The sequence below is a fragment of the Peromyscus californicus genome, unplaced genomic scaffold (genome assembly GCF_007827085.1).
Source record: "Peromyscus californicus insignis strain IS unplaced genomic scaffold, ASM782708v3 Scaffold_3__1_contigs__length_106647218, whole genome shotgun sequence".
In the NCBI taxonomy this organism is placed as follows: domain Eukaryota; kingdom Metazoa; phylum Chordata; class Mammalia; order Rodentia; family Cricetidae; genus Peromyscus; species Peromyscus californicus.
Genome location: NW_026294551.1, coordinates 88,336,612 through 88,350,145, shown reverse-complemented (window position 1 = coordinate 88,350,145; position 13,534 = coordinate 88,336,612). Strand labels below are relative to the sequence as shown.

The window sequence follows — 13,534 nt, the reverse complement described above, 5'->3', positions numbered from 1 at the left end:
GGAGGACAGAGAATCATTTCCTGTTGGTCTAAACCCACCCAATTTGGGATCAGCGATTAAAGAAGCCAGAGGAAGCTAATACACCACCAGAAAGGCAGAGAGGGTCTCAGGAGGACTGCAGAAGACAGGCATTGGAGCCCCCCAACTCCGCTTAGGTGTAGGAGCATCCAGAGAAGGGAGGTGCCTTGTGCCAACCCCATCAAGGATGATCAGGACAGCAGTGGGTTCAATCAGACTAACTACAGCTACAGCTGGGTTTCTGGGCAAGTGGGTGGCAGCTTCTACAGGAGAGTCCTCCTTACAGTCCTTACCGTGGTTATGGTTGATCTCAGAGCACAAAGGCCCAGAGGCTGGAGAAGCGTGGAAGTGGTTATAAGGGCTGCAAGTATTAGCTCCCATCTTGGACCTGGTGGGCGGGCGCTGCATAGCCTCAGTCCCTTCCCGTTGTCCCCATCCCGGTGCTGCAGAGCATGGTTTATAGCATGCACTGCAGGCAGGATGTCCTCTGGAGAGGCGTACTCCAGAACTCAAAATAGCATGAAATTTAATTTTCCGCCTATTTGACAAGGCTTGGATGGGGCCCCAATCAGCAGCACAGATAAGGGTCCTCGGGTCCAGGGTGTGGGCCAGCTGGGCCTGAGGCAAACACTCCACGGTCCCCGGGCAGGCTGCGTGCAGGTGAGGCGGTCTGCGGGCACTCCCCCCGAGGGACTCCGGTTGCTGGGTGCTAAAGCAAACGGGATCTGTTTGCCCAGTCTGCGATGACAATGCCGTTGCCAAATATTTGCCAGCCCCAGGCAGTTGTGGAGCCCAGCTATAAATGCTTGCACCCCAGGTGGAGGTGGGCCTGCTGAGTGAGCGCTGCAGTCCCAGTCAGGTAGGAGCCTGGGTGTGTGGGCTGGAGTCTTCTGGGGTGGTGAGGAGGGATGAGGGGGGATTTCCTCCCACAGGGAATATGTCTGCACTGAGCTCTCCTTTAGCAATCATCCTCAAAGACTATTGTCAGGACCGCTGGACACCTCCTGGGACAGGGGGATTCCATGTAAGACATGGAAGTGGCCAGCTTCTGCTTCCCAAACTCAGGGTTTCAGGAGAGCAGGGAGGGGGCTGTGCAGTTTGACCCTAAGGGGATCTGACCACGGGGCCACTCATACCTCGGCCTCTCAGAGAGAGATCCTCTTCTGATACACCTAGTTAGATGCTTGCTCCCCTCTGTGAAGGAGCCTGGTGACTCTAGGATCCAGATTCAGCCATTTCAGGGCCACTAGCAGGAAGAGCCACATTACTCTCCCAATCACCTCCTCTTCCTCAGGTTCAGTAGTTGTCCTTGAGCCTTTTTGGACCTGCACAGCAGTCCGTGGGGTCCACTCCTTTAGGGGTCTTTCATCCGTCCCTCCCACCCTTAGCAGGAGGTCGGGGTAGGGGGCACTCAAGTAGTCTCCTATTGTGATCAAGTATCAAAACCCAGGGCTAGCTGGGTGTGGTGGCTCGTGCCTATCATTCCTGCATTCAGGAGGCTAAGGAAAGATTGATGCAGGTTCTCCAAGTTGAGACTCCTTTCTTTCTTTTTCGTTTTCTTTTCTTTTTTCTTTTTTTTTAATTTTTCTAGACAGTGTTTCTCTGTGTAGCCCTGGCTGTCCTGGTGCTTACTCTGTAGACTAGGCTGACCTTGAACCCGGAGATCAGCCTGCCTCTGCCTCCTGAATACTGAGATTAAAGGCATGTGTCATCATGCCCAGATTGAGACCCTTTTTTTTTTCTTTTTGCCATTTTTCAAGATAGGGTTTCTCTGTGCTGCCCTGGCTATCCTGCAACTTGCTCTGTAGACCAGGCTGGCCTCAAACTCATAGAGATCCGCCTGCCTCTGCCTCTTGAGTGTTGGGATTAAAGGCACATACCACCTCTGTCCGGCTAGACCCTTTACTTAAAAAACAAGAAACCCTACCCAGGAATGGTGGCACATGCCCTTAATCCCATAACTCTGGAAGCAGGGACAGGCAGTCCTCTGTGAGTTTGACACCAGTCCAGTTTACATAGCAAGTTCCAGGACAGCCAGGGCTATAAAAGAGAACCTATCTCAAAACAAAAGAAAACCAAACCAAACAAAAGCAAAAAAAACAAAAAAAGCCAAACTAAACCCCAACAATGTAACACCTCAGAAAAGAACCCCAGAGCCATGACTGTAGCTAGGTAAGAACCAGGTTGGGTGGGGATCTTTGGCCACCACAGCCCTTGAAGCTCCCCACAGCATCTGCCAGGGTTCTGGACCTGTCTCCAGGACCAATGCTGGGACAAGGTAGACTCCTTGTCCAGTGCCTGTCCCTGCCTGTCGGGATAGTACTGATCTCTAGGACTTCTGCCTCCTACCCTACTCTGTGGCCTGTGTGAACACAACTGTGGTGGTTATAATGGTTCCTCTGTACCGTGATGGCCGCACCCTATACAAGAGGATCCTGTACACCTCTCTGACTAAGGCAGGTAGGTCCTCTCTGAGCTCAGGAGGCCCAGGGATCAAGGAAGAAAAGAACCGAGGCAGCCTTTTCAGGACCATACATTCAGGCTGTGTCCAGTGGGCACTGCCACCCGTGACTTGCCAACCTACCTTTTCACTTCCCTCCTAGCTTGTGTCTGCTACCCCAGGACCACCGCCCACCAGAATTTTGGAACTCCAACAAGATGGCTGCTGGTGTGATACGGTCTGTCTGTGACTTCCGGTTGCCTCTACCCACACACCAGTCCTTCCTGCCCACAGACCTGGAGGCTCCAGAAACTTCTGAAGAAGAAGAAGAGGAGGAGGAGGAGGAGGAGGAGGAAGAGGAGGAGGAAGAGGAAGAGGGAGACCAGGAGCTGCAAGATGAGGTGCCACAGGACTGTAGACCAGACTCCCAGAGCTCAGGAGTGGCTCCCCAGAGTCCCAGCAGCCCTGAGACCCCAATGCAGCTGCTGCGCTTCTCAGAGCTCATCAGTGGCGACATCCAGCGGTACTTTGGACGCAAGGACACAGGGCAGGACCCAGATGCCCAAGACGTCTATTCTGACAGCCAGCCAGCCAGCTGCTCTGCCCGGGATCTGTACTATGCCGACCTAGTATGCCTGGCCGGGGATGGGCTGCCAGAGGATGAGGAGGCTCCTGAACCCAGTGTGCATTTGCCTGGGGGGCCTGAGGGTCAGGTGCACAGGCTGGGCCCCAGAGGAGACAGGGTGCCACCACTGGGCCCCCTGGCTGAGCTCTTTGACTATGGGCTTCTGCAGTTCTCCAGGCCCAGAGTGTCCGCTTGTCAAAGACTGAGGCTGGAGCGCAAGTATAGCCACATTACCCCCATGACCCAGAGGAAGTTGCCACCATCCTTCTGGAAGGAGCCTGTGCCCAACCCACTAGGCCTCCTGCATCCAGACACACCGGATTTCAGTGATCTTCTAGCCAGCTGGTCTGCTGAGGGTAGCGCTGAGCTGCAGAGTGGAGGTACCCAGGCCCTGGAGGGGACACAACTGACTGAGATCTAATGAGTGGGCGGGTCAGGATTGTGCTGGGGCAGCAGTGGCCCTTTCTCGGGCACCCAGCCTCTCCTTCCTGTAGCCCAGGCACCTCCCTAGTGGGTCTATCCAAGCAACCAAGCAGTTGATGTCCCCCTCAAGAGAAGAGCAGGCCTGAGAGGATCTGAGCTTATCCTGAGCCTAGAACTGCCGCCACCAGCACTCAGTAGGGAGAGCAAACGCTTGTCTAGACCTAGCCACACCTGGCTACTAGTTCTTGGAGGATCCCACTATACACGGCAGGCCTCAAAACTCTGCCCACAGGAAGTGGACAGAACTTAGGCAAGAACTGTGAGTCACTTGCACACATGTCCCTCTGGGGAGACCCATTCTTTACCAAGCCAGCCCCAAGATTCAAGTCAGTGGCAAAGGGCGGCTGGGTTAGGGACCAAACAGGTTAACCCTCCCTGCTGTCTCTCTCTGTAGGGCTGATGATTCTAGTGCCGTCTCCTCAGCCAGGCTGGTGGCGAGGACGCGGAGCTTCATGCAAAGGCCAGGTTTTCTCGAGAGGCCATAAGAGGGACACTACTTGCTCACACAAAGAAACAGATATTGACTCTCCAGATGCATGCTCACAAGTGGCTTCCTTTGTGGCACTTCAGTGTTAATGGCAGCTAGGCAGGGATGAGGCTGATTTGAGAACACAGTCCGTGTCCTCACTCGTGTGGCCTGGGTGCCTCTGCACAAAAATGCCATGAAAAGTGATAAAAGCGCCTTGGGCTAGGCAGGGCAGGAAGGGTCCTCCAGGGTCAAACAACGTGGGCCTTCTGCTTTTGGTCTCTCTCACCACTTGACCCCTTATCAGGCCTATGAGCTGTGGAAAAGCCATTCCATCAGACAACAGGAGACTCTGCCTCCAATAGGTATGAGAACGGGCGTCTTTATTTCTGGGACAGGGTCAGAGACATGACCTTGGGTACAGGCTTCCAGTGAGTCATCGCTGAGATTGCTCCTGGCCTTTGCTGGGCCACCAAGTTCAAGAGGACCGTCTTCCACTGAAGCCACCTGCCCAGAGACACAGCTCATCCACAACACAACTCCTTGTGGCTGGGCTGCTACCCTGAGGAGACCCAGGCGCTCAGCTGCCCACCTCACAGCCTGATACACGCCCCAGGAGTTCACAGAGACCAGCTCGCCCAGGGCTATGTCCTTGATGAAGAACCGCTGCCTCACCAGGGACATGAATACCCGCTTGCTGCCCAGTGTCAGCGGCCAGGGGCCCTCCTCACTCCACAGGCTCAGCATGTTCTCACGCAGGGTTGCAATCTCCTCTGTGCGCTGCAAGTGCAGAGGTACGGTGTTAACAGGACCCATGGGGGGTGGAATGCAGAGAAACGGGGAATGGGTCACAGGGGTGGGCAGAGGATGTGCGTGTATGTGGGGATATCTTCTAGGGAGGAAGTTCGGCAGCAGGGCCTCATGGCTAGGAAACACTGTTCAGTACCACCCTGCCAGTGAACTGCCTGGGGCCCCATGAAGACAGTCACAGAGGGACTTGGGACTGGTAGGCAGAGGGAAAGGGGGTCAGTGGTTCTCCACGAGTTTCCCCTCACCAGCTTGGTCTCGTTATTAAACTTGAGGTTCTGGATGGTCTTGTTGGCCTGGAGGCTGTTCTCTAACTTTATTATTTGCTTCTGAAACTAAACACAGCTCCAATCATGGGTAGACATGGACTGCTGACGTCCAGATGTACCCACTACTACAGAATCACCAAGACCCCGGAGTTTAGGGAAGCAGATATAGGTGACTTCCTGGGGCCCAAGGGATACCGTGGTCAGCTGGCCCTGGATCTCTGCAATCTTACGCCCAGGGTTCTCCTCCTTCAGAAACTGCACAGACATCAGCACGGTGGCTAGCTCCTGTCGCAGAGCCTCAACTTCAAACTCTCTGTGGGCACCAAGGGCTGGTTGTAGGGGGGGGGGGGCCCAGAGCCCAAGGAAGAAGGCTTAGGCCCGAGCTAGGATTCCTGAGGCTGTCATCGGGCTAAACTTGAGAGTGCACGCAGGCTATACCACAGGAGGTGGAGCTCAGGGTGGGACTGGCTGGGGCAGAGCAAGCACAGGTGCAGAGCTTCGGGGCTTGGAAGAGTACTGTGGGGACCAGTGACAATCAGGAGGTCCCATGAGTTTATGTACCTCCCAGGGCCCTGGGAGGCTTTGAATCTCACCTGGCCTTGCCCTCAGCAGAGATCTTCAGGTCCACATCATTCTGGTGAAGAACACACTTGTTGGAGACACTTTCTATCTGAAATGTGGAAGATGTAGGAGCCCAAGGTGACTCAGTATAGTCACCAGGAGCACCAGGCTAGCTCAAGCCCAGCTAAGATCTGGATCTTCCAGGCTGGCTGCACCCTGGCCTTACCCACCTGCTGGGGCAGGCTGTTCACTTTTTCCTGCACCTCCTGCAAGTGAGCTGAGACCTCTTTCAGCCACTGGACCAGACCCTGCAGGGACTTCCTCTCCACACCTTCCCATGCAGCCTGCACCTACAATTTCAACATCCAGTGAGGGATGGTACACAGAGGGGTAGACTAGGCTGACTAAGCCAGGAGGCAGAGTGTCCGGCTCTAAGTATGCTTGAATATAGACCTGCAGGTGCCCAGACAGCCACCGCAGAGACAGAGATGCCAGGCCTATGGCAGCCATGGTGGTCACAGAGACACACCACAGAGTGTGGTCACAGGAGCTACGAAAGAGAACAGCCCCTTGTGTCTATCAACAGAGGGATTAGCGAAGCACAGTCTGTCCACATGTGGGAACATTATCCAGCTGTAAAGGGGTGAGGCGTGGGTCCATATAACAGGGATGACCCATGAAGGCAGCTCAGGAGAGAAACCCAAGCCTAGTGCACACAAACCAGAGCTAGATGGAGGAGAGGAGAGACTGTTAGACTCTGGGGTTTCTATCTTAAGTCATGAGAAAGCTTTGAAGCTGACTTGGCTGATAACTTTTCTATGAATGTATTAAAACCACTGGGTTTTAGTTAGGACTAGGGTTGAGCTCAGACATGTGATCCCAACACTCAGGAGGCTAAGGCAGGGAAATTAGGAGTATCAGGCTAGCCTAGGCTACATGGCAAGATCTTCTCTTAAAACAAAACAAAATAACAATAAAAAAAATGGGCTGAAGAAATGGCTCTGCAGTTAAAAGCACTTGCTGCTCTTCTGGAGGACTGGAGTTTGGTTCCCATGGCTCATAATCATCTGTAACTTCAGCTTCAGGAGATTGATGCCCTCTTCTGGCCCATTTGAGCACTCACACACATGTGATATGTACACACAGACACATAAAAGAACATATATATAAAAGAAACCCAAACAAATAAAATATAAAACCAAACAAAATCCACTGAACTATATCCTTTAAAAGGTGTTTGAGGTTTTTTGTTTGCTTGTTTGTGATTTTTTTTGTTGTTTTGCTTTCTGTTTTCTTGCTTTTTCAAGCAGGGTTTCTGGCTGGCCTGGAACTCACTTTGTAGACCAGGCTGGCCTCGAACTCACAGAGATCTACCTGCCTCTTCCTCCCGAGTGCTGGGATTAAAGGCATGTGCCACCACTGCCTCCTGGGTGAAAGGGGAATTGTTGAAAGAAAGGAAAGAAGGAAGGAGAAAGAGAAAGCAATGGTGCCAAGGGGCTGCGAGCACCACAGGGGCCACCCTGCCTGGTTCAGAGGATCGGGTCTCTACCCTCAGCCCCATCTTCACTGCCCTTCCTTGTGGGTCTGTCCGCCTCACCTGGGACAGCTTCAGGTCTACTGTCCGCTCCTGCAGGTCTAGCTTCCAGCTGAGAGCTAGACAGTGGTCATTCAGGTCCTTCAGCTTCTGGTCCAGCCCGGCCACTGACGCCTCTAGGACCTGGCTCTTCTCTTGGAGCTGCAGGAGACAGTGTGGGGTCAGGGAGGCTCTAGCCAGATGCCTATGTACACAGAGATCCCTGCTGACCACCACCTCACTCAGCCCCTTACCAGTTCCAGGGCACCCTGGGTTTCCTGCTGGGCTAGCTTGCCAGCCATCTGCACAGCCTCCAGATTCTCATGGACGTAGGTGGCCAGCTCTCCGGCCTGGCTCTCCTCCAAGCTCACCTTGGCCTCCCTGTATATTGATGCTCAAACTGTCCCTTAGCACTAGCCAGTGAGGGGACCTGGTTGCTAGCTCTGGGACCTTCCAGGTGATTCCATGGACCAGAGGATGGGTGCTACCAAGAAAGAGCTGTGAGCGGGGGGTCAGGGTGAAGGAACAGGAGCTCTGGCAGAGGGCTGCTAGTCTGTCATAGCATGTCCAACTGGCCTAGCGCTTAACTTGCAGTTGCAGGGGTTGAGGCAGGGCATTCCCCAGCTGAGCTCAGCCAGTGATTAGCTGAGCAAGGGACTGGGTGGCCCATTGTCCTGACATGACACCCACCGAGCCTTCTGTTCAGCCAGCAGGACACGATTCAGTGACACCTGGTTCTGTCGCACAAACTTAGTCAGATAGACCACGGCTTTGTCCAGGCCCCAGCACTGCTCCAGCAGGTGACCTTCCTCCTCCTGCTGTGGCAGAAGTGGCCCTGAGCCTTGGTGACTACCCTACATCTCCCAGCCAACCTGGCCAGCAGGCCCACCTCACGCTGTGTCCGCAGGGCCCGCAAGCGCTCCTCTGTCAGTTCATGCAGCTTCTGCCAGCGGCTTTCCAGTTCCTCTCGAAGGCTGCTTTCTGCCATCAGCCGTGTGCTCTCTGAAGATTTCATTCTCTGCGGAGACAGCACTGGCTGCTGTGAATTTGTGACCCCACCAGTGGGCAATCCATGAGGACACTGGGCCCCGCCCTGGCCCTCACCTGCTCCATGGCCATGAAACATTTCTGAAGAAAACTGCACAGTTTGGTCTCCCTCTTTAGGAAGCGGATGCTCAGATCCTCACTGAATTTAGTCACCTGGTCCTAGGAGGGGTCACACAGCCACCTGAAGCCTCCCCACTGGACATCATCCCTCCCTGCCTGGGGTATCCATTCTCTCACCCAGGTCACATTCCCCCATGTTCCCAATCCCTGCATAGGCAGGCTGCATGCATTGGGCAGGAAGGAAGGTTGGGCAGATAGGACCCACTGTCTCCCAAAACACTAGCTCATGAGCCAGGAAGCGACCTAAACGTTAAGGTCACAGAGGTCTGGACAGTTCAGCGCACATTCTGAGCCCCAGATGTATCTAGGGAAGGTTGTACAGTGGGCACTGAACTCCGTGCTGAGCTGGCGCCTCGGTAAGAGAAGCAGATGTGGAAACACGCCCAGTATGTGAGAGCATCCCATCCATGTGGGAACATCCTATGCACAGACCTCATCGAGAGGGGGGGAGGGAACTCTAGATGCAATCCTTTGGGCTTTGCCTCCCCTCTCTGCTGCTCTCCTGCTGCTCTGAGGGTCTGAAGGCACAGGACAGAGGTTCGAGGTCCAACCCAGCCTTCTGTCCCCCCACCTCACACCCTCTGTGGTACAGTTGTCTCCTTTAGGACTTGACATAGCCAGTGCCATTAGGGAGTTGAGCAGCTGGTGACCTCTGGAGATCTTGGTCCATAGTCATGGCCATGAGAAACAGTTCTAAGCAGATAGCTGTCTATGAGAATGGGGCTAACAGTCCCCCTGGGAGGGAGGAAGGAGAGTCACAAGACCTTTCTGTGAAATCACAACCACCACTCCCCCCTACCCAACTAGTCCAATGCTGGAGTATAGAAGAGGTGAAATTTTGATGGTGAGGTCACGGGAGCTTTTTGGTGTTGCATTGTCTGTGTTACCCATGTGCCTCTAAGAAGCCCCATTAAGCTTATTTGCCAAGCTGGACTTCGAATCTCTCTTTAGCCCTGTTGGCCCCTTCCCTATTTGTAATGAATACGTGTCTCTCTTCTGTCTCCCCAGGAATGTTAGGATTTGACAAAGCTGTTTGTGTGGCACAGGCTTGTAACTCCAGTACTCAGGAGGCTGAGGTTCACAGGAGGGTTGCTGTGAGTTGGAAGTTAGCCAGAGCTTTACAGTGAGGCTCTCACCTCATGTACCAAAGAAAGTCCTAAGAAACCTTCTACTTCACAATATCCATTTACCTATCACCTTCTCCATAGCCATAGGAGTTGTGCCAACAGACCCAGCTCTCAGGCCCTGCCTGGGCTGTAGTTCTTGGAGAAGATGATTCTCAAGGAAGTTTTCGCATCATCTGAGCCACTGCTGGTCTCCCTCCCCTGAAGAAGGGGAACCTAAAACATGGTTGGCCTCTTTTTCTTTTTTTTGTGGGGGAGGGCGTTTCAAGACAGAGTTTCTCTGTGTAGTCCTGGCTGTCCTCAAACTCACAGAGATCGCCTGCCTCTTCTCCCAAGTGCTGGGATTAAAGGTGTGCACCACCACGGCCAGACCTTTTCTTTTAAGATAGGGTCTCGTATAGCCTAGGCTGGCCTCACATCTGTCATGCAGCAGATGATACTGAACTTCTGATCTAGTCTCTAGCTGCCAAGGGTTAGAATTACAAGCATGTGCCACCACACTCAGTTTTAGGAGTGCTGGAGGTTGAACCCTGAACTCTGTCCATGCTAGGCCAGTACTCCATCAACTGAGCTACACACCCATTCCTCAACCACTTTTTCTGAACGATCAGACAGCAAACATTTCAAGTTCACAGGGTCTCCCTTGAAGCCTCCCAACTCTTGTCCAAAGTTGCCACTGTCACTATGCTAAACAAATGTTCATGGCTCCACGCCAACAAGACTTTATTATAAAAACAGGTATTGGGGTGTAAAGTCCTGAAACCAATGTTGAAGAGCCCTCGAAGGGCCTGAACACTCCATGCCTAGCATACGAGAAATCCTTAGCCTAAAGCTTTTGTGCTCTGGATGATGCCAATGCATTAGCTTCCCAGAAGATCTGAGAGGGATGCCACTACCTCTGGGCAGCAAAATTATGTTGGGACAGCTGGAAGCACCCAGTATGCCCTGCCCACCCGGTCCTGTGAGGATCCTGGACACACAGAACAGCAGCTGCAGTCACTGGTCTCTGTTTATAGAGCCAAGGAGCTGGGTGGCAGGTATGCATCACCATTCTTCAGCCCCATGAGGAAGAGAGCCCCCCACCCCTTAAGGGCTCCAAGCAGAAGGGAGAACATGCTGCCCTGGGGATTTGTGACTCCTACTTGAGGGAAATGCTAAGCCTGAAAACAGCTGCAGAAGGGGCTTTAGGACCAGATGTTCCGTTCCTGATAGTTCACTGAGATGGCCAGTGAGAGGTCCCTGCTCCTGCCCACGCCTTCTGTTCCCCCAAACTACAGGCACACAGCACTTGGAACGTGGTTGTATGACAGCAGCAGTAGGTTTTCAATGCCTGAGGATGTAGCTAATGTCAGAGAATGGGCAATGCCAGGTGGATGAGAGGCTGCCACATCAGACAGGCAGTACCGGTGAGCCTACCTTTGTGTTATCATATAGACTGGCAAACATCTGCAGGAAGGGAGACCCACTGATGGCAAGGCCAGAGGCTCGGGACACTAGAGGTCTACTCAGAGACCTTTGGATGACTCCTGCCCAGGCTAGCTAGGCTTGGCTTTCAAGAGGTACCTGCATCTTGGCCAACCCACGGTCCACCTTTTGGTTGGTGTCCTCTTGGTTCCTCTGCAGGGTGCTGCAGGCTGCTTCCCGGCCCTGCTCCTCTTGCCTCAGCAAGTCAGTCAGCTTGGTCACCCTAGAGGCAGTAGGTGTGGTAACACCAACTCAGCTGGGGAACCACAGTGACGCTGGTGGGCTTTGGGACCCTAGTTCCTTCTTAGACTGGGGTACACAACCTGCTCAGCTAACACACGTTAGTGGAAATAGACCTTGGAGTCCCTAGTGAGGGCAAGGCACCTAACAAAGGAGAGCAGGCAGGTGGGGCCCCCAGTAGTCAGCAGTGCATTACTAATGGCAGAGGATGGCCCACTGGTGGCACTAGGGGCACAGGGCAGGTAGGACCTCAGCCTTGGTCAGACCTGAGACTCCCAATGTGTACCCAAAACTGGTTTGGAGCTAGTCCAGGGAATTGGCCCACCTGAGACTTATCTCCTGCTCGGTACATTTCCGCTCTGAGTCCTGTAGCACCTGTGTCCTCCTGATCTGTGTCAGAGCCTCTCGGACCTCCACCAGCCTGGCATAAGGAGTTGCCCTGCCAGCCCCAGAGCAGCTAGGCAGCATTTGTTGCTGCAGGTCTAGCCATGGGGCTCTGCAACCAGCCTCCCCCGATCTGTTCAGTCTGCCCCACTGTATGCAGAACCCAGTCTGAGTTGGACTATTATAGGTATCGTTTACTTAAACAAGTCCAGTTAGGGGAACGGACACCCACATGGGCCCTAACACCAGCTACTGCGGGAAGCATGGGTGGGCCCCAGTCCCTCCCACTGAAGCTTATGCTCGTCTGTGTGTGTACCTTTTATCCAGGGCTTTTATCTGGTTCTGGCTCTGAGGCCCAGACAACTGTGAGGAGGAGGAGGAGGAAAGAAGGACTGGGTAGGCCAAGTATGCTCTCTGCAAAGTCCCTCGAGCACTGATGCAGGTGCATGTGTAGGAGTCAGAGCATGGAACCACTGGGGTCAGGAGGGCCAGGGTCCAGGAAGCTGATCCAAGCACCAGGAAAAGGGCGGCTTGCTTATGTCTGCTGCTCTGCCCAAGGTCTCACCTCTAGTGCCTCTTTCTCAGGGCTCCAAGCTGCCTGCTGCACCTCTTGCCTCAGCTGGCGCAGCTCCGAGGCCTGCTGCTGCACATGGGCACGGACCTGCAGCAGCTCACGAAGCAGGCCCAGTGTGACATGCTCACAGCGGTCCTTATGTCCCCTCAGGCGACGCACCTCAGCCTGCAGCTCAGCTACCCTGATCGGAGCCAGAGCAGCTGGGTCAAGTTGTGTCTCTTAGAGGTTAACTCCCTCAGTGTGTCATCTCCCTCTTTCTCATACTCAGCAAGGCTCACCATTGCTCTAGCAGTTTCCGCCGCTTAGGAGTGTCGTGTTCAGGGACCAAGGAGCTGGACACCAGGCCACTGCACTCATACCTCTCTGGGGTCTCCACACCCAAGGGCTCAGGACTAGCTAGGCCTTCTGTTAAGAGCAGCTCCAGGTCCTCGAGTGTGACGTTGCTCAGTTGTGAAGGAGGTGAAAGTCCGAGTGAGGAGCTGTCTGCTAGCTCTGGAAGGAGGCACCTTGGGAGCTCATGCATGGGGACAGCAGTAAACTTGCTCAATGCCAACCTGAGCTCAGCCCTTACTGAGTCACAGAGATCAGCCCTGATACAGGTTCAGGTAAGAGGGGTTAAGGGCCCTGAGGGAGGACACACAGTTCTGGGAAGCAAGAATAGTAAACTTTCCACCTGGCCAGCTCCATCAGCCCCTATGAGGTCCAGAAGCGGGACTGCTCTGCATATACGCTCCTCTACACTCACCTGACATGGCTTCACCAGCAGTCACCACCTGTAGCTTGGGTTATGGTATCAGCACCTGTGACTGCCCAGAGCTGGACACCAAGGCCAGGGTGGCTGAGAGGTTGGCTGGAGGGAGGCGAGTAGTCAGTCAGGGCCAGAAAGCTGCAGGGACTGGGGACCAGTTGAGGGGTAGAAGAGAAGGCTTTGGGACAGTGTAGGCAAGGATTTAGAGAGGCTGTGGGGCTTAGGGAGGTGAGGGTCAAGAGGAAAGGTCTGGATCTTGAGAAGACAGGGTCAGAGAGGAGACTGTGGACCTTTGGGAGAAGATGACTCAGGAGGAAAGGCTGTGGATTCCCTGAGAGCAGTTGAAGGAAGAGGTAGTGGGGTCCTGCCCTTATACCTGCCTCTTCAGTGAATCCTGCTGAAGGAGGCAGGTACAGCTGAGTTAGTCTAGAACCTTCCTTTTCTCATCAGAACCCTATGACTTCATGGCCAACTGCCAGTGGAACCTGAGTCCTCATCCACCCTGTCCTGCAGGCTCCCTAACTTCTGGTTCCTGGAAAGATGTGGAGGGACTATGAAGCATTCCTCTTGCAAAAGGGTCTCCTCTGGCTC

At 54.0% G+C, this 13,534-nt stretch overlaps 2 protein-coding genes across 2 annotated transcripts; one reads left to right on the top strand and one right to left on the bottom strand.

Moving 5' to 3' along the window:
* Window positions 1–434: 434 nt before the first annotated feature.
* On the top strand, window positions 435–3,511 carry Percc1 (proline and glutamate rich with coiled coil 1). The gene is made up of 2 exons (XM_052757224.1): window positions 435–877; window positions 2,622–3,511. The coding sequence occupies exon 2, from the start codon at window positions 2,677–2,679 to the stop codon at window positions 3,502–3,504; it is 828 nt and encodes a 275-aa protein (XP_052613184.1). The 5' UTR covers window positions 435–877; window positions 2,622–2,676; the 3' UTR covers window positions 3,505–3,511.
* Window positions 3,512–4,404: 893 nt separating this feature from the next.
* Ccdc154 (coiled-coil domain containing 154) lies at window positions 4,405–12,718 on the bottom strand. The gene is made up of 16 exons (XM_052757223.1): window positions 12,474–12,718; window positions 12,187–12,376; window positions 11,938–11,984; window positions 11,563–11,658; window positions 11,097–11,220; window positions 8,347–8,448; window positions 8,132–8,260; window positions 7,933–8,057; window positions 7,497–7,623; window positions 7,267–7,404; window positions 5,900–6,019; window positions 5,702–5,778; window positions 5,304–5,421; window positions 5,088–5,174; window positions 4,625–4,812; window positions 4,405–4,539 (listed from the first exon to the last, which is right to left on the bottom strand). The coding sequence occupies exons 1-16, from the start codon at window positions 12,716–12,718 to the stop codon at window positions 4,416–4,418; spliced, it is 2,037 nt and encodes a 678-aa protein (XP_052613183.1). The 3' UTR covers window positions 4,405–4,415.
* Window positions 12,719–13,534: the final 816 nt, after the last annotated feature.

Coding starts and splice junctions, on each gene's coding strand:
- Percc1 (XM_052757224.1), top strand. CDS start 2,677: ATGGCTGCTGGTGTGATACGGTCTGTCTGTGACTTCCGGTTGCCTCTA.
- Ccdc154 (XM_052757223.1), bottom strand. CDS start 12,718: ATGCATGAGCTCCCAAGGTGCCTCCTTCCAGAGCTAGCAGACAGCTCC. Junction 8,449..11,096: donor GTGGGTTGGCCAAGATGCAG/GTACCTCTTGAA, acceptor GACCCCTCCTAG/GACCAGGTGACTAAATTCAG. Junction 7,624..7,932: donor CTGGCTGAACAGAAGGCTCG/GTGGGTGTCATG, acceptor ATCAATATACAG/GGAGGCCAAGGTGAGCTTGG.